General features: G+C 52.2%; 2 protein-coding genes across 3 annotated transcripts in view; one reads left to right on the forward strand and one right to left on the reverse strand.

Annotated features, from left to right (window-relative positions):
* Positions 1-7,234, forward strand: part of SFXN4 (sideroflexin 4) — a 16,287-nt gene extending 9,053 nt beyond the window's left edge. Inside the window, exons 11-14 of the mRNA XM_045291399.1 lie at positions 849-968; positions 3,959-4,044; positions 5,981-6,098; positions 7,049-7,234. Of these exons, the coding sequence (XP_045147334.1) occupies positions 849-968; positions 3,959-4,044; positions 5,981-6,098; positions 7,049-7,126 (402 nt within the window). The 3' untranslated portion in view covers positions 7,127-7,234. The remainder of the gene's footprint in view (positions 1-848; positions 969-3,958; positions 4,045-5,980; positions 6,099-7,048) is intronic.
* Positions 7,235-10,644: 3,410 nt separating this feature from the next.
* The window catches only part of DENND10 (DENN domain containing 10), a 21,428-nt gene continuing 8,777 nt past the window's right edge, over positions 10,645-23,295 (reverse strand). For both annotated transcript variants that reach the window (XM_013004158.3, XM_045291258.1), the window contains 6 exons: positions 21,149-21,297; positions 19,813-19,924; positions 16,576-16,676; positions 15,148-15,255; positions 13,147-13,241; positions 10,645-11,987 (listed from right to left, as the gene is read on the reverse strand). In XM_013004158.3, the coding sequence (XP_012859612.1) occupies positions 11,781-11,987; positions 13,147-13,241; positions 15,148-15,255; positions 16,576-16,676; positions 19,813-19,924; positions 21,149-21,297 (772 nt within the window). In that variant the 3' untranslated portion in view covers positions 10,645-11,780. The remainder of the gene's footprint in view (positions 11,988-13,146; positions 13,242-15,147; positions 15,256-16,575; positions 16,677-19,812; positions 19,925-21,148; positions 21,298-23,295) is intronic.

Consider the following 23,295-nt stretch of genomic DNA (forward strand, 5'->3'; position numbering starts at 1 on the left):
CCCCCCACTGTCTACCCTTTGAGCTTTGTCCTGGGGCAGGACCCCCCCTCGGATCTGAAACAGTTGATTCTCCCACCACGTGATTCTCCGGACACCCACGAGTCAGCCAGGCTCTTTCCCGTATCTGCTCTTTAATGTCGCCAAGGTGTGGAGGTTGAGGTGCTCTGCACACTGAAACTGCCTCATTAACATGGGACCTGCTCTTCTTAGATGGGGCTGTATCTGCAGGGATGGGGGTTCGTACGTAAGGCATATTTTGGGGACCATGCACATCAGCCCCTCACCCCCTTTGATTGGCCTGTCGAGGGATGAATACAAGCTGGGAGCCCAAATCCCTTTGTAAAGAGTCTCTCTGTACAAGCTCTCGAATGCATGACCGCCCTGGCTCCTGACAGTGACTTAGGAGTAAGGACCGTTATTCCCGTGTACAGACGAGGAGGCAGACCCAGGGAGGCTCGAGAGTGTTCCCAGGGTCCCACGGCAAGCACAGGGTGGCCAGGCCACCAGCACGATAGAGTGGGGCCCGCCGATTTTGCAAGGTTGCCAGTGTGCAGACTGACTCACTGGTTGCTGTGATGTCATGGAAGCCTGGTGACACCAGTGAAGCCAGGAAAGGGAGGTGCTCTAGGTTGGAGGGGTGGGGGTGAGGGGTTTGCCCTGCAGTCTGTCTGAGAGCGACTTTGGCTGGTCCAGCCGGTGGCAGACACCCCCACACACACACCCACACACACCCAAGGGGTGGGGTGGGGTGGGGCACATAGCTGTCAGAGGAGGCTGGGGAAGGGCAGACCCTGGTCCGTTCCTCTGGAAACTGACTCTCACCCGTCCTGCATGTGCTCTTCCCACTTCCAGCCCAAATCAGTGCGGTCAGTGTGCTGGCATCTCGAAGCCCGGAGTTGGCACAGGGCATCAAGGTCATGGACAAGGAAGGCAATGTCGTTGGCCACTCCAGAAGGGCCGGGGAGAAGGTAAGAGGCTGTGAGGGGGTTTAAACCCTTGAAACTATTGCCCTTTACTTTTAGACTAAAAGTATCCTCTGATGTCATTAAAACAGAGAAGGGGGGAACTGATCTAAATGATGGCGTATAATATCATACACACACACACACACACACACACACACGGTGACAAACAACAGAAATAAGGGTGAAAGGAGACAGTGATCGGTGTAGTATAAGAAAATAATAATAATTTATAATTTATCAAGGGTTCATGAGAGTGGGAGAGGGAGGGAAAAATGAGCTGATAGCAAGGGCTTAAGTAGCAAATGTTTTGAAAAGGATGATGGCAACATATATAGAAATGTACTTGACACAGTGGATGTGTGGATTATTAGAAGAGCTGTAAGAGCCCCCAGTAAAATGATTAAACAACAACAACAAATGGAACAATAGCTGACTTAGTAGAACATGTGTCCGTGGCATCCCAGGAGCGCGGGGCTGAGTGGCTTTGTGTGGAGTTGCTACAAGGTCAGCTGTTCCAAGCCACCAGCTGCTGCTTGAGAGAAGGTTGAAGCTATCTGCTCCCGTAAAGATTCATGGCCACAGACAGACGGACGTCCCCAGGGACAGATTGGGATGATATTGACAGTAGGCACTTGAAAGATCAGGTGGGAACCTCGGGGCCAGTGAGTGGGTTTCTGTGAGTGACTGAGACTGTGCCCCCTGGAGGAACGTCATCATCGCTAAGTGGTGAGGAGTGTCACACGCAGAAACTGCCGCATCGGTGGACATAGCTCAACGAGACTGTAGTTCGAAGCTTAACAAATGGAAGCCTAAGAGCAGGTGTGCAGGAATCGGCCCCCCTGGTGCTGCTCCAGCTCCCTTCCAGGGCCTGGCGGGCGGGTGGCTCTGACGACCTAGGCCCAGTCCGCTCAGCTGCCCGCTCTCCGGAGCCCGCCTCGGGCCAGCCCAGCCCTGCCAGCTCGAGGGTCCGTCTCACCAGGAGGAACTTCACTTTTTGCCCAAGAGCCAACTTAGGGGAAAAGAGAGGGCTTGATGGGCAGCTTCTATAAAGAAAAACTTTTGTCTCCTATGAATAAAGTGTCCGAACCCGTGCGTAAGCACGAGCCTTCTTTCATCACGCCCCTGTCACCAAACGGTTTCTGTCCTTTGGCTAAAGTTTCAGAAAGTGCGTAACCAGCAGTATCTGATGGTAACAGGGCACCTTTGATCCGGTTTCAGGGGCCTCGCTCATGCTGTTTTCCCTGGCCTGCCTGGTGAGACGCAGGATGGCCAACTGTGGGGCGTCATCCCAACGCCTCTCAATGACGGGTGGCTCCCTCCCACCGGCTGCCCGTGGCACCCGGGACAACGGGAGAGGTTGGCCCCACCCCACCGACTACGCAACCCCACAGCCCTCCTGCAGCTCCTCTTCCCTCCTGATGTGGCTGTATTGTATGCCCGAGACTTCATCTGAAAGCCACCCTCCTCGGCTCCCCTTGTCCCACTAGGGGAAGGGTGCCATGCATGACCGTCAGCACGCAGAGGGGCGACCTAGGGGCTGGTGCCAGGTGGAAGGAGATGAGCCCAGGAAGGGAGATTGCTGCCAATTTCTAGCAAGCGGAGTGGAAGGAAGGCCGGGCAGCAGTGCAGGGACAGCTGGTGGAGTGACGTGTGTGGAGTTGACTCTCTTACGGGTTCTCGAGTGAACACGAGAGTAAATGCCAGCCAGCGCCGGAATGTCTCTGTAGAATCCATGAAATGCCCTGGAGTAGAGAATGTGTGCCCTTGTGATCGAGCCCGCGCATGATGTGTGTTTGTGTTGGACAAACAGCGGTGCACACGACGGAATGGACTCCCTGGTGCAGCACGTTGAAGCCCTCAGGGATGGCCTTGGACAAGTACTCTAACTGGTCTTGGTCTCACTAGGGATAGTGGCCGCCGGGGGGCTCTGCTGGGCCTGTTTCATTTCAGGCAGGCCGATCAGCTCCAAAGGTTACGCCGGCTGGTTTTCAGGATCATCACGAGAACTTATTATGAAGAAGTTTTAAGAACATCGAAGAGCTCGTTGGTGAGACAAAGGCCAGCAAAATTGTGTCCTGAGGGATTTCCCCTCCCCAAGCCGGCCATGTACCTTCTCGTGTTGAGAGCAGCAAGGGCTGGCTGTCCTCTGAGAAGGTTGCGGGGAATGCCTGCCGCGCCCGCCCTACAGCCCTGATCCTGCCCCTGCACACTCCTCTTGGTTCACTAAACTCAAACATTGAAGAGGAATGTGATTTCGAGTCCCTAGAGAAAGCTGAAAAGTGTCATTGTAATGCGGTGTCAGTGGAGGAGTGCAGAGTGCTTCGGGGAAGAACGAGGGTGACAGAGCCAGCGTCTTCCGAAGTGTGCAGACACCAGTGGAGGCCATGGACCAATACCAGCTTCACATTTGGACAGTCCCAGTGAAGGTGCCCGTGAGTTTCCAGCAACACCTTTTGACTTGCCCTCGGACTTGGCAAAACGACATTTGACGGCACAATCTTTAAGTCTGTGACTCAGTGGTACCAGTTTATAGCTCAGCCCTCGGAATGGCACAGGCAGCCAGGTGAGCTGGCTCAGGCGGGCTCCACCTGGCTCAGGTGGGCTGCAGAGTCCAGCTGCGGTGGTAGTGTGTTCTCCTGAGTTGGAATCCGCTCACAGCGGCCCCACCAGGCTGCCCCCAAGGTTTCCAAAGTGTTGGTCACTGTAGAAGCTGACCATCTCCTCCTCACATGGAGTGGCTGGTGGGTTTGAACTGCCAACTTGCCAGTGAGCAGCCGCGCCACCCTGGCTGTGTGCACTGGGTGAGCCAGGGAGTGGTCAGGATGATGAGGAGATCAATGGCCAAGGCCTGGATTGAAAGGAAAGCATGTTGTGTGGAATTTTCAAGGGAGAATGGGTGGGAGGGGGGCGCTTCCGCCCCCGAGTCTGCCCGGGATTGCCGCTCCCCAGAAATCCCCACAACACGCGCTGACCTGCTCTCCCCACTCCGCCAGGCCATCAAGGAAACAGCCTTGTCCAGAATGGTGCTCTTTGGGGCCTCCGCCTGTGTCCCAGAAGTTGTGTCCTACTTTTTCAAAAGGTAAGCAGTCCCCTCACCCGCGCAGGTGAACAGCCCTAGACAGCAAGTGTGTCCAGTGCGAAGCTGGAGGGGTCAGGGCTGGGAAGCGTGAGCTTCAGTCATCTTCCAGTCACACCCTTTATGCCATGGTGCAGGGACGTGTGTGTGTGTGTGTGTGTGTGTGTGTGTGTTTACCAGGTGCTGCCACTAGGTAGCTGTGCCCAGGAGCCCGTGGGTGCCCACTTCTAGAATGAGGGCGCAGGCCCTTTCAGCTCGGTGTGCTCTGAGTATTGCTCAGGGACTTCCCACCCTGCACCATCCTGGCCATGTGTCAGTTCCCTGCAGTGCTCTGTGACTCTACTAAAGGCCACTGGAGGAAGATGAGCAGACGTGGCCCCAGATTTGGGGGCCTGTCACCTCTTGATAATCAAGAAAGGCCTGGTAGGAGGCGGCCCTGGGGGCCTGGTGGGGCCTGCTGTGGTTGTGAGGGTCAAGAAGCCCCACGTGCAGCAGCTGGCCAGCGGGGGACATGTCAGTGTGGGTGACGGACCTGGACACCCACCTCCCCCTTTCCTAGGTGTCGGCTTCTCTCTGCTGCACTCAGGCTCCTTCACCCTGATACGGAAGGGGTCGCTGACCACCCTCGGCTCAGTCCCTCACACCTTCCTGATCAGATATGCAAAATGACATGCCCCGGAGCCAGGGGAGGGGTCTTGCACTCCCTCAGAAAATCCCAAGGAAGGCTGTTGATTGGCTCATGCCAGGCCATGTGCCCATGGGGGACTAATCCATTCTCACCTGGATGGTGAGGCTAGGATGGAAAGGCCCCACCAGAACCACATACAGCATGTTTAGAAAGTAGGGGCAGGGTCTTGGGTAAGGGTCAGCCCAGCTGGGTGCATACAGACAGAGACGACTGGGGCTGACTGACACCAGAGCTCCTGTGGGAATGGGCCCTCCAGTCCGCCCCAGGGTGCCTACATCATGTACAGGTTGCATGGTGGGGAGCGGGGACCCCACTTTCCCAGTGGCTTTGGGGTGCTGGGAGGACCTTGTGCCTCAGGTGGGAGAGCAGCTTGTGTGAGGGCATGCAGTCTGCCAGTGGCCTCAGGTCCCTGGGCTTCCCCCAGGTCTGTCACAACCCCAGAGGGTCAGCACGCCCAGGCTCAGGACACAGGCTCCAGGGGGTTCTGAGGCTGCACCTCTGAGCCTTGAGATTCTCGACAAGCTACTTAACAGGTCATTTGTCAGAATGGGATGAGGGGGACATTGGTGGTTCAGTGGCAGAATTCTCACCTTCCACATAGGAGCCCTGGGTTCGATGCCTGCCTCAGGCACTTCCCGTGCAGCCACCGCCCACTGCCAGTGGTCTTCATGTTGCTGTGATGCTGGGAGTCTTCCAGGCTTAGACTGGGAAGAGAGTCCACACTCTGCTCTGAATCTCAGCTCAGTGGGTGACAGTGGTCCGGAGCAGGGGGAACAGGGGAGAAAACTCGAGCCTTGGGTGGTGGGGTCCCGTGATAGGCCACCTGTGAGGCACTGGGAAGCCCGGCAGCATAGCTGTCTTCTTGGCCTGTTTGTGGGTCGGTGGAGCCAAGCAAGCAGCTCTGGGCACAGTGGTTAAGGCGCTCAGCAGCTAACTGGAGTCAGCAGTTCAATCTACCAGCCGCTCCACTGGAGAAAGATCTGGGTCTGTTTCCATAAAGACGACAGCTGTGGAAACTGGGGCAGTTCTACCCTGCCCTGTAGGGTCACTCACTACGAGCCAGAGTGGACTTGGTGGCAATGGGTGTGGTGTGTGTGGTCTGAGCCTAGGCAGTAATGAGGCAGCTGTCTGTGGTGGAGGGTGGCAGTCAGTCTCACTGGAGCAGGGATGCCCAGGGAGGGGGAGTCTCCTGTGAGCAGTGCCTCCAGAAGGGGGTCTTGCTGGTGGTCAGCCCTGTCATGTTTCCTGCAGGACCCAGTTTTTTCTGCAGCACTCATTGTCACTTTGGGCTGTGAGGCTGTCCTGCAGCTACCTTGCCCTGGGACTGATGGTGCCTGTCTCCTTCAGCATGTTTCCCCAGGTCAGACAGGTAAGTTACCCCCATGCCCAGCTTGTGGAGGCAAAATTCTCAGAGGCCACAGTGGAGGCAGAAGTGGGGACTGTGAGAATGCCCTGTTAGGCCAAGGTGGGCACAGAGGTGGTCCTAGGCTAGCAGGCAGGGGCATGGAAGCCCACCCAGACACTGCAGGCTACACTCAGGGCCCCTGTGGCCAAAAGGGCCCGTTTCCCACCTGTGCTCCTGGCAGTCAGAGAAAACCCAAATGTGACCAGTTATTGGAATGCTGCCATTTGGGGCTCTTTCTGATTGATGGTGATCATGCCGGAGTAGGGTGGGAACATGTATCTGGCGATTGTCACAAAGGACCTTCCCAAACCCACTACCATCAAGTCACAATGACCGGATAGGGCAGAGCAGAGCAGCACTCTTTACGGGAGTAAGTAGAAAGCTTTTTGGCCTCATCTTTCTTCCCCAGAGAGGTTGCTGGGTTCGAACCACTGGATCTTTCTTCAGTTAGCGATTGAGTGATTTAATCACAGTGCTACCAGGGTTCTCTTGAAGTGCCTTTGAAGGGAAACAAGGCACACAGCAGGAGCAAAGGTGCTTGATGGAATAAGACAGCCGAGTGAGGATAGCACAGGCTAGATGCTGAGTATGTGAGTTCGGTATGGTTCTGCCGACGTGGGGTTGTCCCAGGAGAAAGACCAGGCTTCCTACTTACTCCCGTAAAAGTGAGAGCCTCAGGAACCCACGAGGCCAGTTCTGCCACTGAGTCGGAATCCACTTGAAGGCAGGGAGAAGAGGAAGCAGTATGGGTTATATTTGAGATTCTCCACAAAAAGTATCCGGGGGCTATATTGTTGCCCTAGAGTGGGCCTCGTGACTAAAGATGGACCACGGAGCGGTTGGTTCTGAAAATGACTTGCCTCTCGGCTTCCGAGGGAAGTGCTGTTGACTCAGAGGGCCTCTCCGTTGCTCAGATCCAGTGCAGCGGGCTCGAAGCGGCCATCCAGTCTTCAACCCAAGAGACGGAGCTCTTCTACCACAGGGGCGTGTAGGGGCCACTTTGAGGGGACGGTGCCCCGCTGAGGCCGCCACAGTGCTGCCCGTGTCTGGGGCTCTCGGGCATGGATGGAAGCAGAGAAAGGAGTGGAGTGGTGGGGGTGGGGGTGGGGTGCTGGTCCTGGTGACATGCCCCCAACCAGTGCCTGGGGACAAGCAGTGTCAAAATCAGTTTTCCGTTTGCTCGTTGGCCTGTGGAAGGTAACTGTACAATGACTAATAAACTTGTGAACACTGAAAACACCTTGCTGGGCTACTGTGGCTGGGAACGTGGTTGAACGGTGGTCTTGGCAGGGGTGGGGGCAAGGAGGGGTGTGTTCCAGAGGCTGGGAGGGCCCTGGCTTCCTATCCAGGGCCTCTCTCCAGAGCCAGGCTGTGCAGCACCCGTCAATGTCCCGCCTGCAGTTCCTTCTCCACTGCCCCTGCCACTGTCAGCGAGGGTCCCCTGGCCCAGGAAAGACCCCCTCAGGAGTGACGAGGTCCCCTCCCCTCATTCTTCCAGACAAATGCTTAGTCTGTACCACCTTCTGCCCAGCAATTGACCCAGCTTCCCCTCCACTGAAAACGGTGGCCCATGGCCAGGAAGAGCCTTTTGGCCCCAGGTCCAAATCTCCCGCCGTGTCCCCCTCCCCTACCCTCAGGTCACTCTCCTCGGTTCTGTGAACTCCATGTCCCCCCAACCCCCACCCCGATCCCCACCTGCCTCATTCAAAAGCCCTTCTGCAGCCAGACTTGGGCAACGAGGCACACCCCTGCCTCCACCCCACCTTGCAGGCTGTTTGGCACCCTGTTCCTGAACTGCCATCCAAGCTGAACCTGTGCCTGCTGTACTGCACCATGGGTGTGTCTCAGAGACCCCTCAAACTCAGCCCTCAGTGGCACCCCTCCCCTCCCCCACCGCCATCCAGCGGATGAGCTTAGAGGAAACCAAATCACCAAACTCACTGCCATCAAGGTGATTCAGACACACAGTGACCCTATAGGGCAGGGTAGAACTGCTCCTGTGGGTTTCTGAGACTGGAAATCTACAGGAGGGGAAACCTCATCTTTCTCCTGAGCAGCAGCTGGTGGTTTCAAACTGGCCCAGATCTAACAGCCACACCAAGGCTCCTGTCCTTAGAAACCAAAACCAAATCCACTGCCATCAAGTTGATGCCGACTCACAGCGACCATATAGGCCAGGGTAAGAATGCCCTGGGAGTTTATAAAGGTCTCTAGAATCATCTCTGGCCACTACTCAGCCCAACAGCACCCCCTGCTGGTACGGCTGCAACAGCACCTGGCCTGGCTGGCTGGCCTCCAGGTAACCCCATTTCCCAGCCTGCTCCTGCCATCCATGCATGCGTGATACCAAGCACCAGCTTCCCAGGGCATCAAGGTCAAGACTGACTACTGGGTTAGGGGCTCTGCCTGTGCTCAGCAAAATCCAGACCCATTGCCATCATCGATTCCGACTCAATGACCTTATAAAGCTTAGCACCCTCTAGGGTTTCTGAGGCGGTGAAATCTTTATGGAAATATGCTTCTTCCTGTAGAGCAGCTAATAGAATCAAACTGCTGACCTTGGGTTTAGCAGGCCAAGGCGTTACCCACTACACCACCTGGACTCCTATGCTCCCACACCAAACTTACTGCCATCCGATCAATTCTGACTCATGGAAGTAGAAAGCCTCATCTTTCTCCCTCAGAGAAGCCAGTAGTTTTGAACTGCGTACCTTACATTACAGTTAGCAGTCTAATGTGTAACCCACTAGGCCACCAGTGCTCCCACAGTCTGTGTATTTCCTGGGTCACATCTAGCTAGCACTGGCCCTGCTGTAATGCAGTGGTCACTCTCCTGGTCTTCCTGGGGACTCTGGAAAGCAGGCACTGGGGCAGCCCAGATCTAGCAGGGCACCTGGCACACACAAGGCCAATGCTCTCTCCCCACATCCCCAGGGTACGTACAACTGTGGCTTCCTACTGCCTTTCACCAGCGCGGTGGTTCTTTTCTAGATTTGACCAAAGGGGGTTTGCAATGGACTGAGCCTGACGGCATTACAGAAACCACCTGCCAGGTGGTTCACAGGCTTACAGGACACAAAACGGAGAGGACCACGAGTCAACTCCAGGATATGGGGGTCAGAGGTGCAGTGGGGGGGTAAGGAGCAGGGCATCCCACCTTCAGTCCCCAGTGGGTCAGCAGTTGGGAGGACGAACTTTTTCCTCCTTTTTGTTGGGGAGAACTGGATAAAGAAGGCCTGTGGGAAACTTATTCGCTAACTGGTACGGAGGAATCTGGAGGCCAGTATTCCATGGTAGGAAGGCCACCACTCTGGTAGTTGGAGATGTAGTCCAAGTACATTTTCCTGCGGTAACCTGTCATTTTCACCTTAAAGCGATGCTGCCTTAAAGTGAGCACTTGGCTGACTCTCTCTCCCTATAGAAGCAGACACTGCCGAGGCATCCAACCCCTCATACCTTCCTCCAATAGCAGACTTTATTCCCCAAGCCTGGATTCAAAATGCTTGCCATAAGCCTGAGTTTTTGGTTTGGCTACTTAATAATGTCATCAATTTTGTCTTGGCAGCTTTTAATGTATAGAAAATAACCGTGTTGCCACTGCAGCTCTTTTGAATTTTATATATAAAACAAAAGGGGGAATTGTGGGATAGTTTTCTCCCAAGTTGTCTCCCTCAAATATATGCCAAACCTAGCTGCTTGCTACACATGGTAAACGACTGTACACTTGGAGGTCAGAAGTAGGTCAGAGGCTCTTCTCCCTAAGGGTTATCAGTCACCCAGAGCAATCAGACTGTAGAATCTGTCCCACCCTAGTAGGGCCCACTCCCTTCTGATAAGGATAGTAATAGATTTTCCTTGAAGGAGAGCTGGGGGAGGTCAAGCCTACTCAAGGATGACCAAGGTTAGGCTGCCATATTGAGTCGAGGATCCGCCCCTCTTGTCACATGTAGACCCCTAGTCCCTCCCCTTCCCCTACGTTTATGCCTATTGTACATCCCTTTCCTGTGATGTGTGCGCCTATTGTACAACCCCTTCCTGTGACATATGTCCTTACCTGTAATTAGGGGATATGCACGCCCCCCAAGATATATAAGCCTTGGTTAGTAATAAATCACTCTCTCGCTTGCTCCTGCCCTCTCGGCTCCCACCTCCACATGGACCACCAAGAGGTGCTGAGGTGAGCATGCTACCATGAAATGTGTCTGACCTCTCCATTTTACTCACCCTCCTATCTATATTATTCTCTATGACTTTACCATAATCTCCCTATATATTTTAACTACAATTGGGCTTACTGAACCCATGATAGTATGAGGGGCTGCCCTCCCCCACAAGGGCCCAATTCCTCACCTACCTAAATCTGCTATATATCAATATGCTCCGTTTCTTTCTTTCTTTTTTTTTTATGCTCCGTTTCTTCATCACGAATTTAGCATTGTAACAACTTTCATCATTAGCTGATAGTAATACCAAAAAAAAGGGGGGGGGGCAAGAAGGATGTTAGCGTTCATTTCCATAAAGTGCAGGTTTAATTTTTCATTATTTGCCTCAGTAAACATCATCTCCTTTCAGATCTCCTCCTGCTCCCACCCGAGGAAGGTGTTTTTGTCTTTAATTATTATTGTTATTATTTTGCTTACTAAAGGTCCAACATTAAGAAGAAAAGTTCCCACGTGGACAAGAATTTCTGCCAACATTTTCTGGGTAAGATTTCTAAGGACACCAGTGTTACTGGAGTGAACAACAGTCTTGTATGAACACATGAGATAAAAAGACAAGTACATCCTTTACACTTCCGTGCGGATCTGATCACTTTACGATGTCGGATTATGAAAACGGCACTTTAGGGCCCGAGAACAAGTCCCTTCGTGCACAGCCAAATCACTCGTACTGGAGCTTTTTGGAGACAAGTTCTGATCTGGCCACGGAAGACCTCTCCTCTCACTCTCACCAACGTCACAACAGGTCCACTCCGAGCCTGCTTCTGGGGTCACTCTGCCATGTAAGGACTGGCCTTCCCCCTCAAAGGACAGTGCTAGCAATGGGGTTAGTTAAAAGCATGAAAGGCTGAAGTCGGCCAAACGTTTACCTCTGCGACGGCATAAATAGGGATGGTTAAAGTTGTCTGCTCAAGTATAAAACCTACACAAACCCTCATAGGCAAAAAGGTTCAAGGGCCAAGGGAGAAAAGGAAACAAGATATTTTTTTTCTTTTATAAGAAAGTGCAACTGCAGGGTCTCTTGAATGGTCTTCTAGACAGTTCTACCGAAACCTTAGTCGTTTGGCTCAGAGAGTCAAGTTCCTCATGAGAAATTGAAGTTCTTCCTTAGAAGAATACAAAGCAAAATTTCAGGCCACTTTCTGGATATAAACCATTAGTGTGTGGATACACAGACAGGCTTAACTTAGAACTGTGGGGCAGGCAAAAGGGCCCGAGCCCCGTGCCCAGGCTGGGGCTGCTGCGGTGGCCATGTGCTCCATCCAGGACGGGGCCCGGGGCCCAGGATGGGTCTTTGTGCAGCTCGCACAGCAGGAACACAGCTAACCGGAGGAAACTGGACGTCGTTTCCAATACTTGGCGAGAAATTGCTAAGAAGAGAGCATTTCTGGCATGATGTCCAGTACTTTCCACACTGACTGGCTCGTCAGAGTGGGAGGGCGGCACTTCCTGTCTCGGGGGTTTTCAGCATGTGCTCCGCGGCTGCCAGGTGGTACAGGAAGTTTTCCGTGGCTGGTGGGAACCGCTTCTGCTTTAGTGCTTCCAAATCTAGAGCTGGCTTTTCTCCGTCCCCAGAAGGGTTGGCTAAGGATGCGAGGTTGGTCAAGAGCTCTCTGGTTTTGAGAGAAATGTCCTTTAATGGAACAGGAAAAGATGTCATGTGTTAGCGTCCAAGAATCTGAAGGAAGCCGGAGACTGACCAGAAGGACAGGGAGAGGGTGCAGGGGGCATGCTGGTGTTTCGGGATACTAACGTCCTAAGATCCTTGAATGCAGATACGTTCAGCTCCTCAGAGCTCTACGTTTTTCCCACGGTAACAGGAAGGCCTGTCCCAACTTTCATCCTAACTCTCACTACAGAGTTCCATCCTTGAGTCCCTCTGCCCAGAGGGCCCACTGGGCCCTAACTTGTCTTTCCCCAGTCCCTAGTCCACTTCCACAGGGCGTCCATCGACTAGACCCCAGGGGCAGGAATCATCAGGGGCAGTGCCAGGGGCTCTCCCTCGTCTACTTTGGGTGAAAAAAGGCAAAACGGTGGTCAGCCAGGGAGTCCGGGGAGCATGAAGTGTGGGGAAGGAGCTCACTGTTCGCCAGCGGCCCCACGTGCCAGCCACTGCAGGGTGTCCTCAAAGCCCACGCTGTTCCCTGCCGCTGGCACTAATGCATAGTGGGTACCTGTATTTGCCCCACAAAACTGAAGACGAGGCTTCCTCTGGAGTGAGCTGAGTAGGACTCGAACACCTCACACCTGGGACATTGACAGCCACTCCTGTGCCCATGGCAGACACTGCCAATCAATCGCAAGTGGTCCACGCCCGTGCCCCAGCTTCCCCAGCATACACCCCACATTACCACAGACTCCATATGGCTTGTTTCTGTCAACTGGAGTTTACAAAAGCCACAGAGCCATTTGTCCTCACAGTCTGGCCAGGGCGAGGGAAGGGTGCCAACAGGGCCAACACTGTCAGCCTGACGGGCAGAGCCCACAGAGGAGCTAGGTCTGGGATATCAAGCAGAGTCCGCACCATTTGGCAAGGGTCCTGAGACAGCCCAGCCAAGTGGAATGGAGACCATCCCGGCTGCAATTCATGCCCAGCAGAACCTTCTCTCTGCAACCTGTGCCTCCACGCTAATCACAAGGGGACAATGCTGGCCAGCCCCAGGGCATTCCAGACCACCGAGCGGTGACACTTCTGGCCGGATAACTGACAGGACCGTGGTGGCCCGCCCCTGCTCTCTCCCACATCCCTTCCCATGGTCATGCGGGCAGGAAGGCACAGACGGAGCAGTTACCTTGATGACTTGGCTGTCAGACTTCTCGGGGTCCTCTGCTGACTGGACGATCAGCTGCCCAATTTCTTTGTGCAGCTTCCCCATCAGCATGGCCTCTGGTGAGATCAAGGACATACATGTGTGTGACTATGAGACCTTCTTTACAACAAGAAGGAATTGTGCCACCTGTGAGGACACAGGACAATTGTAAGAAGCAACGGACGCCTCACATGTTCCCATTTTGTCACTAAAGCAACTGTGATGATGTGCTGGAAGGGACGGAACCCACACAATGATCACACTTCAGGTCCAAACACAGGGAGGGCAGAAGCCAACCAAGCCTCCCCAGGCCCCACCTGAGGAGAAAAATCTAACGAGAACTCCTGACTGTGAATAAATTGTCCTTTGAAGCCCACAGCCTGATTTTCCTGTCCAGGTCTGGGCAGCTGAAACGTTAACTTTCTGGGGGGGGATGTTGTGAAAGACACACTTCCTGTCAGCCAGCCCCATGGAGGCCAGTCGAGCACACGAAATGGCACCAGCAAAGAGCTGAAGGGAAATTTCTGTCTGGAGCCCCAAGGAGCAAATGTCACCTGGATGGTGCCACAGAGGCTGGGTCAGAGCAGCAGATGGCCCCGGGGAGGGGCTGCCCTGCCTGTCCTGAAGCGCCAGCAGGTTGAGTGGCCCTGGCTGCGGCCGGGTGTTCTGCTACTTTGGCTGAACCGACAGCACCCTCTTCTGAAGGTCTGATTTTATGCTTGAACTTTTCACCGAGAGTATGATCCTGTCTGTACTTTGAAAACGAATGGGAGGAGAATGAGTTCCACTTCTGTTATTAGATGCTGCTCAGTACAAGCTCCCCTGAACCCATCCAACAAAACCCCTGAGCATCTGGCCTGGGGCTGACGCTTGCTCCCCACCACCCACATTCAGGGGGAAAGACAAATGACACCAGAAAAGCTAACACGAGGAACTCTCATCCAAACCAACTGTAGAAGACGGCCCTGGGCACGAAATGCACGTAACCCCGTCTCCTCTGCTCCGTGTAGCTGCCACTTCTCAATCTCCCGCCGTGGACTAGACCCCACGCGTGGAGACCCCATTGGACAGAGCAGACTTGCTCCTGAGGGTTGCTGAGGCTGTAACTCTTCACAGGAACAGACAGCCTCATCTTTCTCTCGTGGAGCAGCTGGTGGGCTTGAACCACTGACCTTGTGGCCCAAGGCTTACCCCACAGTGCCACCTGCATGCCTCAGCTGTTGCTTAGAACCAGAGATGACACATTGCCATGAGAATGCCTTTTCTTGGTCGTTACTCCCAAGGGCACTTGAGCTTACAGAGCTCAAAAAACTTTTCCATGCAGGAGTTTTGTGTGGAGGCAAATGTCCACAAACTAGTCGTTGTGCCTTTCTAGAGCTGGAGCCCAAATCCTCTCCTCTACGGGGCCTTGCCCACAAGTAGAGGCTGGCTTCTAGTAAATGGAGTGAACCAGAAGTGACCACGTGTGATTCCTGAGCCCAAGTCCTAGAAGGTACCCCACACGGCCTCTACCACCTCATGAGGCCACTTAAGCTGCCCTACATGGAGGAACCGAGGCCTCCTGCCAACAACCCCATGAGGCGGCCGGGAAGTGGACCTTCCAGCCCCAGTCAGGCCAACAGACGACTGTAGCTACAGCCAACGCCTAACACACGGAGCCAGAACTGCACAGCGAAGCCACTTCTGAATCTTCGACCCACTGGAGCCATGAGATCTGTAGCCTATTTCTGTATTACATCACAGCCAACCCCTACCGAAAAGTGAAAAAACGAGACAAAAGGACTTTACCTTGTAAGTCTAAGCCATGCATAAGGAACCAGAACATTCTGCTAACTGGGCTAGGTCTGCAAGAACCACAAGAAAAATCCCTCCAGCTTCCCAGAGCAGGTTAAACTGCGAGTGCAGAGAAAAGCAGCCAAGAGAACATCACCTTTCTAACTTCTCCCAGGTCAACGCCCCGACAGAAGGAAGGTGAACACGCACCTTTGGCAAGGGGCGCGATGGTGATCTCGCTCTCTGCCAGGTTCACAAACACATCACAGAGGTCCAGTCGATTGCTCACTTCCAGGTCTGTGAATCCCGCGATGTAACCTGCAAGTCAGAGGTGATGGGAATTACCAAGGTGTGAGAAGAAAGCAGATGGCGAACAGATCAAAAAGGAAGTGCGGCTCAGCCCACTTCACCAGAACCAGGTGGCTGGGCCTCCCAGGAACAACGCGGTGGAGGTAGCATCACCTACGAATTTCAGTTCACAGACGAGGCACACACCAAGGGTCAGGGGAGCTCAGGAGCAGGATCTAGCAGACCTGAGGTTCCAGTGCTTCCCCCTGGTTGTGGGGTCAAGGCCACAGTCCCAGGCTGTTGGGATTTCACAGTGCAGGATGATTTGTTTTTGAAAAAACTCGGGGACGGAGGGAAAAGAAAGGAACTGATACCAAGGGCTCAAGTAGAAAGCAAATGTTTTGAAAATGATGATGGCAACAAATATATAAATGTGCTTGACACAATGGGTGGATGGATTGTGAGAGGAATTATATGACCCCCCAATAAAATGATTAAAAAATAATAATACAAACAGGAGAGAAAACCCTTTAAACTCTTCTACCTGTAGAATTTTATTAAAAAACAAAAAACCTTAAAACCGTTAAATGAAAGCCTAATAAATTCCAACATGGGAAACTGAGAATCCAAGACACCATAAGGAAATTGGGGGGCGGGGGAGTGGGGGATATGAAAAGTGGAGTTTGGAGAGCGTATGTAATCAATGGTTTCATGTTCTGAATGTGTGCAGACAGTCTATCAGCCATTAAGTAAAAAGGAAAGTGTCAAAATGAGAGAGATTCAGCCATTTTTCAGAAGAGAACATAGAGATGGCAATATAAACCATCCATTCTGACACAGAGCCACCTACAGAACTGCTACCTGGGGCTTCCGAAGCTGGACATGTTTGTGAAAGCCACCTCGTCTCTCTCCTGGGGAGCAAGCAGTTGGTGGGCTCCAAGCGCCGTGCGTTGGCTAGCAGGCCAACACCCACCCCACAGTACAACAGAGAAAGCTGTTTAGCTGCATTAGCAATCAGGCAAATGCAAATACAGTCACAGTGAAATACCATAGACACCCAGCCCCACCACCCCAAGCAGGCTGGCACCCCCATTTTAAAGGTGGCTAGCAACGAAAATAATTTTCTGGTTGGGGTCATGACAACATGAGGAACTGTATTAAAGGGTTGCGGCATCGGGAAGGTTGAGAACCGCTGATACAGAGTTTCCAAGGCTGTAAGTCCTGATGGAAGCAGACAGTCTCATCTTTCTCCATACATAGCTCACATAGTGCAAGGAATCAGCTCCCTTTAGAAAGGCACACCCAGGGCCTCCTACAGTGGACCACTTCCTCCCCCAGCCCCGCGGCTACCTGTGCACATCTGCAGGGCTTCCAGCTCATCAGCGCTGAGGTGCACGTAAGAATGGAGGGTTGTCCAATCCTGTCGGTGCCACACCAGGGCAGGCAATGTCCTGAGGAACCAAGGCAAGAACTCAGATGGTTGCTGGGCAGCACCTTAGAGACCACACCTCCCCAACCCACCCCTTCCTTTCCTGTCCTCTCCTCCCCACCGCCGGCTCTGCAGACACCCGAGGTGGTGTCTACAGGAAAGAAGCAGGTGGGAAGTTTGCTGTTTGAGATTTCTGTGTCCAGCCCAATGTGCAAAACCCACTTTTTGTTTGTTGGGATATAAAATAGGTTTCCTCAGGGAAAACCTTGGGTAAACTGATGTTTCTCGGGTTTCTTGGCTACTTCGGGAAGCTGTGCTGCTTCATCTATCTAGGGCCTCATGTGTCCCTGGTGCCCTGCTTTTCCTGGGGGAAAAGGCAAACTATGAAGAAAAAGAGAGCCAGGTTATGGGGACGGGTCCAGGACCCAGACCAAGCAGGGGGCAAACTCTGCTGGCTCCTTTAAGGTCTGAGAACTATGATCATTCAATAGTCCTTTGGTATTGGGCCTAAGTACGCCACTCTTTAAACGAACGACTTCTGATCTTAACACTTATCTTAGAAGCTAGGCAAACCAAACTGAACTGCCAAAGAGTTGATGCAGACTCACAGCGATCCTATTTAAGACAGTGCAGAACTTCCCTGTGAGTTTCTGAGACCACAACTATTTACAGGAGTAAAAACCTCCGCCTTCCTCCCTCAGAGCTGCGAGTGGCTTCAAAATGCTGACCTTTCGGATTGCAGTCAATGCATAACCACTACGCCGCCAGGGTTCCTTAAAGGTGGGAAGTGTCTGCCTTTGACAGAGAAACTGAAGCTCAGAAAGGTTAAACACCTCTTAGGTGGAGACAGGGCTAGTAAGTTCCTCTCAGGATTTTAACCCTGATCTTTTGACTATACAGCCTGTTCTTTTCATGGTCTGACCACTTAGCTTCTCTGGGCCTCAAATTTCTCTTCCATGAAATGGAGACAGGGTGTGTATCCGGGGAGGGCTCTTTGATGGTTTAAATTGCCTTCTATAATGCCTGGCATAGAGTCAGCATGGCACAAATGCTGGCTTCTCACTTTAAAAAACAAAACAAAACACCTACAAATATTCTGCATTTATCATAAAATACAAGATTCTGGCACCAAGGTCAGCGACCCTAACCTAGCTCACAAAGTCCTCATTCCGTTCTGGTGAGTAGGAACTGGGAGCTTAAATGCTCATGAGAAGCTATTGAGGGTGCATCTGTTGTCTCTCCGCTCTAGAGGAAAGAAGAGGATGCGTATCGGCCCCATGAACTAATGAACCACAACCTCACTGCATATCGATTCCGACTCAGAGTGACCCGACAGGACGGAGAAGAGGGGCTCTTAGGAGTCTGAGGCCTTAACTCTTTACAGGAATAGAAAGCCTTCCTCTTGCTCCCACAGAGAAGCTGGTGATTTCGAACTGCTGACCTTGTGGTTAGCAGCCCAATGTGTAGCCCACTACGCCACCAGGCTCCTCATGGACTCAGGGACCACACAAACAAACATCAGCCTCCACAACCCTGAGAGCAGAGACCTATATGGTGTCCAGTTACTACTACCAACTGCTCTGAAAGGGACCAAGTTAGAAGATCCTGCACAGCGTGGGAGAAAGACGTGGAGCCAAACTCAAAATCATGAGAGAGCTCAGGCTTGCTGGGAGGACAGAGAGCAGTCCTTGGTCACCTGTGGCTCGGTTCTCAGCCAAACTTACAGCCTGACAGGCCAATAAGAGGAACGGTAACACTACGGATATATTGGACATCTCCGAATAATCAAGCATTTGGAATCAGGAGGGGAGCCCTGGTGGGCTAATGAGTTATGCACTGGATAGATAATCCCAAGGTCAGCAGTTTGAAATCACAAGCCGCGCCGAAGGTGAAAGATGAGGCTTTCTACTCCCATGAAGTGACAGTCTCAGAAATTAACAGGGTTGCTTTGAGTGGAGTTTGGAGTTTGGGGATCCGGAGGCAGGATTAACCCAAGGAGGAGGAACTGAGACGGAAACGTGAGGGAGACGGGGTGAGTGCTGCTACCCTGGGAGGATGCAGTGAATGAGACGAAACTCGAGGTGTGAGAACCCAACGTTGAGTGGGAAACTGATGATCTGCACCGCAAACCTCCACTCAACTCACAGTGAAAGTTTATAAATAAACCAGATAATTTGTTTAAAAAAGCAAAGTGAATAAATGAAGAACAGAATAAAGTGAATAAAACAGAACAGAAAGAACAACTTTAAAACGAAGGTTGGCAACACCATGGTTCACAAACCTGCTGTCTGTCTCTGTAAGTAAAGTTTTGCTAGAAACCGGCCACACTCACTTGTTAACAGTCCCTGGGCTTGCACCAGACAAGCCTGCTGCAAAAGACCTCTTTACAGTGTTCACAAAGCCTGCCGCTTTGAAGGCCACGGTGTGCCTGACTCAAGCCTGATTGGTATTTTCAATCGCCTCCTAGGAAGCTGGCCAATGAACACGGAGAATTGGTGCCTTTGGGTTATGGGGTTGGTGAATAAAACTACACTACGGGCTGCCAGAAGAATGAACAAATCCGTTGTGGAAGTAGAGCCACAATGCTCCTTGGAGGTGAGACTGGCGAGACTGTGTCCCCTGTACTTTGAGGCAGAGGGAAAGCAGAGGGTGAAAATAAAAGGGGGAGCCTCTCAAGGAGAGGACAGGACACAGCAGCAGCAGCAACCGACGGAAGCAGCAATGGCTGTGAGAACGACTCGGGGGTGGGCATGTTGTACCCTGTTGGACAGCTGCTTCCATGAAACCACAGCAAAGTAAGGAGTTACAACAGAAACGACAGGCCCGGCGAGCCTACAATACTGTCCCTTTGGAAGAAAGAAAGTCTGCTGACGCCTGCTCCAGAATGTTCAGTGTTCCAATTCCAATCAGATAATTAGATACTAGATTATAGAAATAGGTAACAATGTAGTAATAGGTATCCTTCTTCATCTCTTAGTCCAATTAGAACTGCCCAAGTTCCAAGACCTTGAACAATTAGATTTAAACCAAAACATTGGAGCATAATGGTATTTCATGTCCAACCTACCACATTCTGGTGATGCCAACTGTGCGACAGAACAGAGAATTCTCAACTGGCTGCCAACCAATCTACACTTGTTAACGGTTAGCATCCATACCTGGTAAACTCCTGAACAGCTTCTATGCTTGGATGGTAAACGACGATTCTTTTTCTTAGCATCAGTGCTGTGTACAAGATTACAGTTTCCATTCCAAATTGAGATACAATATCTTTAAAAAAGAAAGAAATTAGAATGTTATGGCATTCAATACTATCAAAAACTCACTGCCATTCCGACTAGACCTTACAGGACAGAAGAGAACTGCTCCTTTGGGTGTCCGAGTCTTTTAAATCTTTACGAGAACAGACAGTCTCATTTTTCTCCCTTGGAGGGCTGGTGGGTTTGAACTGCTGACCTTGAGGTTAGCAGGTCAATGTGTAACAACTGCACTGCCAGGGTTTCCTATTAAAACACTAAAGAAGAGAATACAGTCTTTATCAGAAAGAACTTGTGATCGGAAGGCAAAACTATTTGCAGTGGAGAGAAAACATTTAGGAGAACATTTTGGCAAGTGCCAAACCCAATGCCCAGCCTGTTGTCCTCAGGTCAACCCCTACTCCTAGTGGTCCTGTGGGACAGAGGACAGAAATACAGTATGTGGTGGATGGGTCTGTCCATCTGCACGCTACAATGAGTAACAGCTGCCTACCACTTCCCCCAGAGGCCCCATACTGGGTTCACAGACCACGCCAGGCTCAGGAGAATAAATGATGGGACCGGTACTAGCAGTTTCCTGTCTCCTGACAACTGACTGACTTTAAAAACACTGTTCCACGGCCTGTCCCCACTCCAGCCAGCCATATAGGTCATTACTTGAACCCACATAAGTTAGCATGATTAACAAGTGAACATCTCAAGCACAGAGCTGTGGGGTCCCAGGCAAGGACAGGCAAGATGTGCACAAACACCAGCATCTCCTTTAAGCTGCCTTCTCTTTCCTGAGGACCCTGAGGGCTATGGCACAGCCCTGTGCTGGCCTCGGCTGGTTCTGATAATCCAGCTGAGACTGATGGGCTAGGAGTGTCAGATCTCCAGGTATAGGAGCTACCTGCCAAGATGGAAGGGGAGGAAAATGCGAGTGATCCAAGCCATGAATTCAACCTCAGGTGAGAGATTGCTTGTCTCACAGAGTAATGTGGGCAACCACCAGAATCTGCTCTCCGGCTCAGCTGTGAACCGTAAACGCGGACGGGCATGAAGCGTGCAGACGGCACGAGGACCCAAGGAGACACTGGCCTCGACGTGAGGGCTTTGTGGTTGGGGTGGGTTTGGTTTTCTTTCCAGTAGTAAAAATATGCACAACAACGCGTACCCCAATTTAACGCTCTCTGTGGGACGGTTCCGGGGCACCCACTCCCCTCGCGAAGTGACTGTTGTGTGCTGCTTTGTTTACCTTTGATGGACCCTGCGAGGTAGGCCTTTCGGGCATCAAAGTCCTTGCTGAGGAAAGAGCCATTTTCCTCAGTCTGGCAGATCCCCTTGGTGAGGACTGCAATGTAGCTCTCCATCATTTTCACCGGGCTCCCGTGTCTCAGGTACATTCTGGAAGAAAGGACAAAGACCACGGGATTGTAGTTGGCGGGAACAAGGAGAAGTGCCCCAAGGCTAGGCATGGGCACCTGCTAGAGAGCTTCCAGCCAACTTGCTAAGAGTCTTCTGAATATTTACTTCTATGGCACTTATCGCCTCTACAATTTTCTTTGAGGTCGACAAGCCTTTGGGGTCCACAAGCCTTGGGCAGTCAGCTCACCTTCCAGCCCCCAGAGCTGCCTACTCTCACCCACTGGGGCAGGAAAACGGCCTCTGGACTTGCGGAGGCACCATTATTCCTGAGCACTGGGTAGACCTGGGGTCCTACATTCAAACAACTGGTGCTTAGTCATAACTCTTTTTTATTGCTGGAACTACCCGTGACAAGGAAGACGTCACAGGCATTGTTCCCAGAGAAAGCAGTAATTAGCCCGAGAACCCATACTACTATCAGAGCTCCCAGAGGTGGCTATATTTAGATCATTAAGAAACCAAGGCGCCTCTTAAAAGTTTCTGGTGATGAACGTACAGGAGCTACGTCCTTTGCCCAGCTGCATGTCCAGAAAATGCTGACAGGAAATTGACTGCCCTGGCGGCTCCCCTGTGGCGCCTGTCTTCCTGGGAAGAACCCTCAGTAACCTTTGCTGGGGAAATACGGGGGTCTTGTTAGGTAGCTGAGCGGGCAGCAAAATGAGAAGGCGATAAAGCTGGTGCTTGGGATAGCTTGCTTGAACACTACGTGGGCTGCTGAGTGAGGGGAAGGGCAAGTGCTTTACCTGCCTACCAAATGCTGTTGGTCCTAAGTGGGTCTTCAGCACCTCAATCCTAGAGGTAGAGATTAATGAATACGGTACCAAAGCCAACCCAAGCCCATGGCCATCGTGTCCACACTACAGGACACAGTAGAACGAACCCACTGGGCTTCTGAGGCTGTCATGTCTGTCTCGCCTGGAGTGGCTGGTGTGAACCGCCAACCTTCGAGTCTGGAGTCAGGCGTCTAGCCACCAGGGCTCCTGAAAGACTAAGATAAGCTCTCCAAGGTCTATCTGAGGGGGTTTCAGAACGTTTGTGGACAGACTTAATTATTTTTATATTCCATTTTCCATGGACATTCTGAAGCCCGCTGTATAATATATTCAAATCCAAGAAAATCAAACATGTGGATATGCAAAGAAAACATCTCTGCTTGAAGATAGAGGGGCTGTCCTGGGGGTGGGGTAAAACGGGGGCCTCAGGAGCTGGGGTACAGAAGACTATTTCTACCCTCTACCGCTTGGCATTGCTTGCATTATTCTCAACCACGTCCTGGCGTTACTAATAACTAAACGTTAAAATCCCATAAAATGCAGAGAGACAGCAACAGAGGGAGACCCTCGATGAGACAGAGTGACACATGGCAACAACCCTGGGCTTGACTGTGGACTGGACAGTGTCTCCTGTTGTTTGTAGGGTCACTCTGAGCTGGAACCGACTTGGTGGACCAAAGAGCAATATGTATTTGCCTGCAACAACTAAAATATAAACACCACTAAAATTGTCAAACAGGAAGAGGACTCAGTAAGAGCAATGGGGACTTGCTGCCACAGCTGGCCCAGGGCCACTGGTTCCCAAGGGCCCCCTGCAGGGACTAGGAGATGAAGAAGGGGTGAAGGTGACGGATCTGGCTCCCCACCAGGGAATGCTGCCTTCCGTGCCTTGGAGAGCAACGGCCTGCCAGGGCTTTCACGTCACGTCGATGTGAGGCAGCACCTGCATGCCAAGCTCACGGTGAGGAAAAAGGATCTATTTCTTTGCAATCGCCTGGAGCTCTTGCCCTGCTATAACCTCAAGGTCAGTCACTTGAAAGCACCAGCCGCTCTGCTCCAAGAGCGAGATGGGGCTTTCTACTCCCATGAAGAGTTACTGTCTCAGAAACCCACAGGGGCAGTTCTACCCGGCCCTCTGAGTCAGGACAGACTCGTTGACACTTTTTTGGGGGGAGGTGGGTATGCATGGACACATGCATGTGCG

This window comes from Echinops telfairi, unplaced genomic scaffold (assembly GCF_000313985.2).
Source record: "Echinops telfairi isolate 266 unplaced genomic scaffold, ASM31398v2 ScPeMD7_70;HRSCAF=299, whole genome shotgun sequence".
NCBI classification, from domain to species: Eukaryota; Metazoa; Chordata; class Mammalia; order Afrosoricida; family Tenrecidae; genus Echinops; species Echinops telfairi.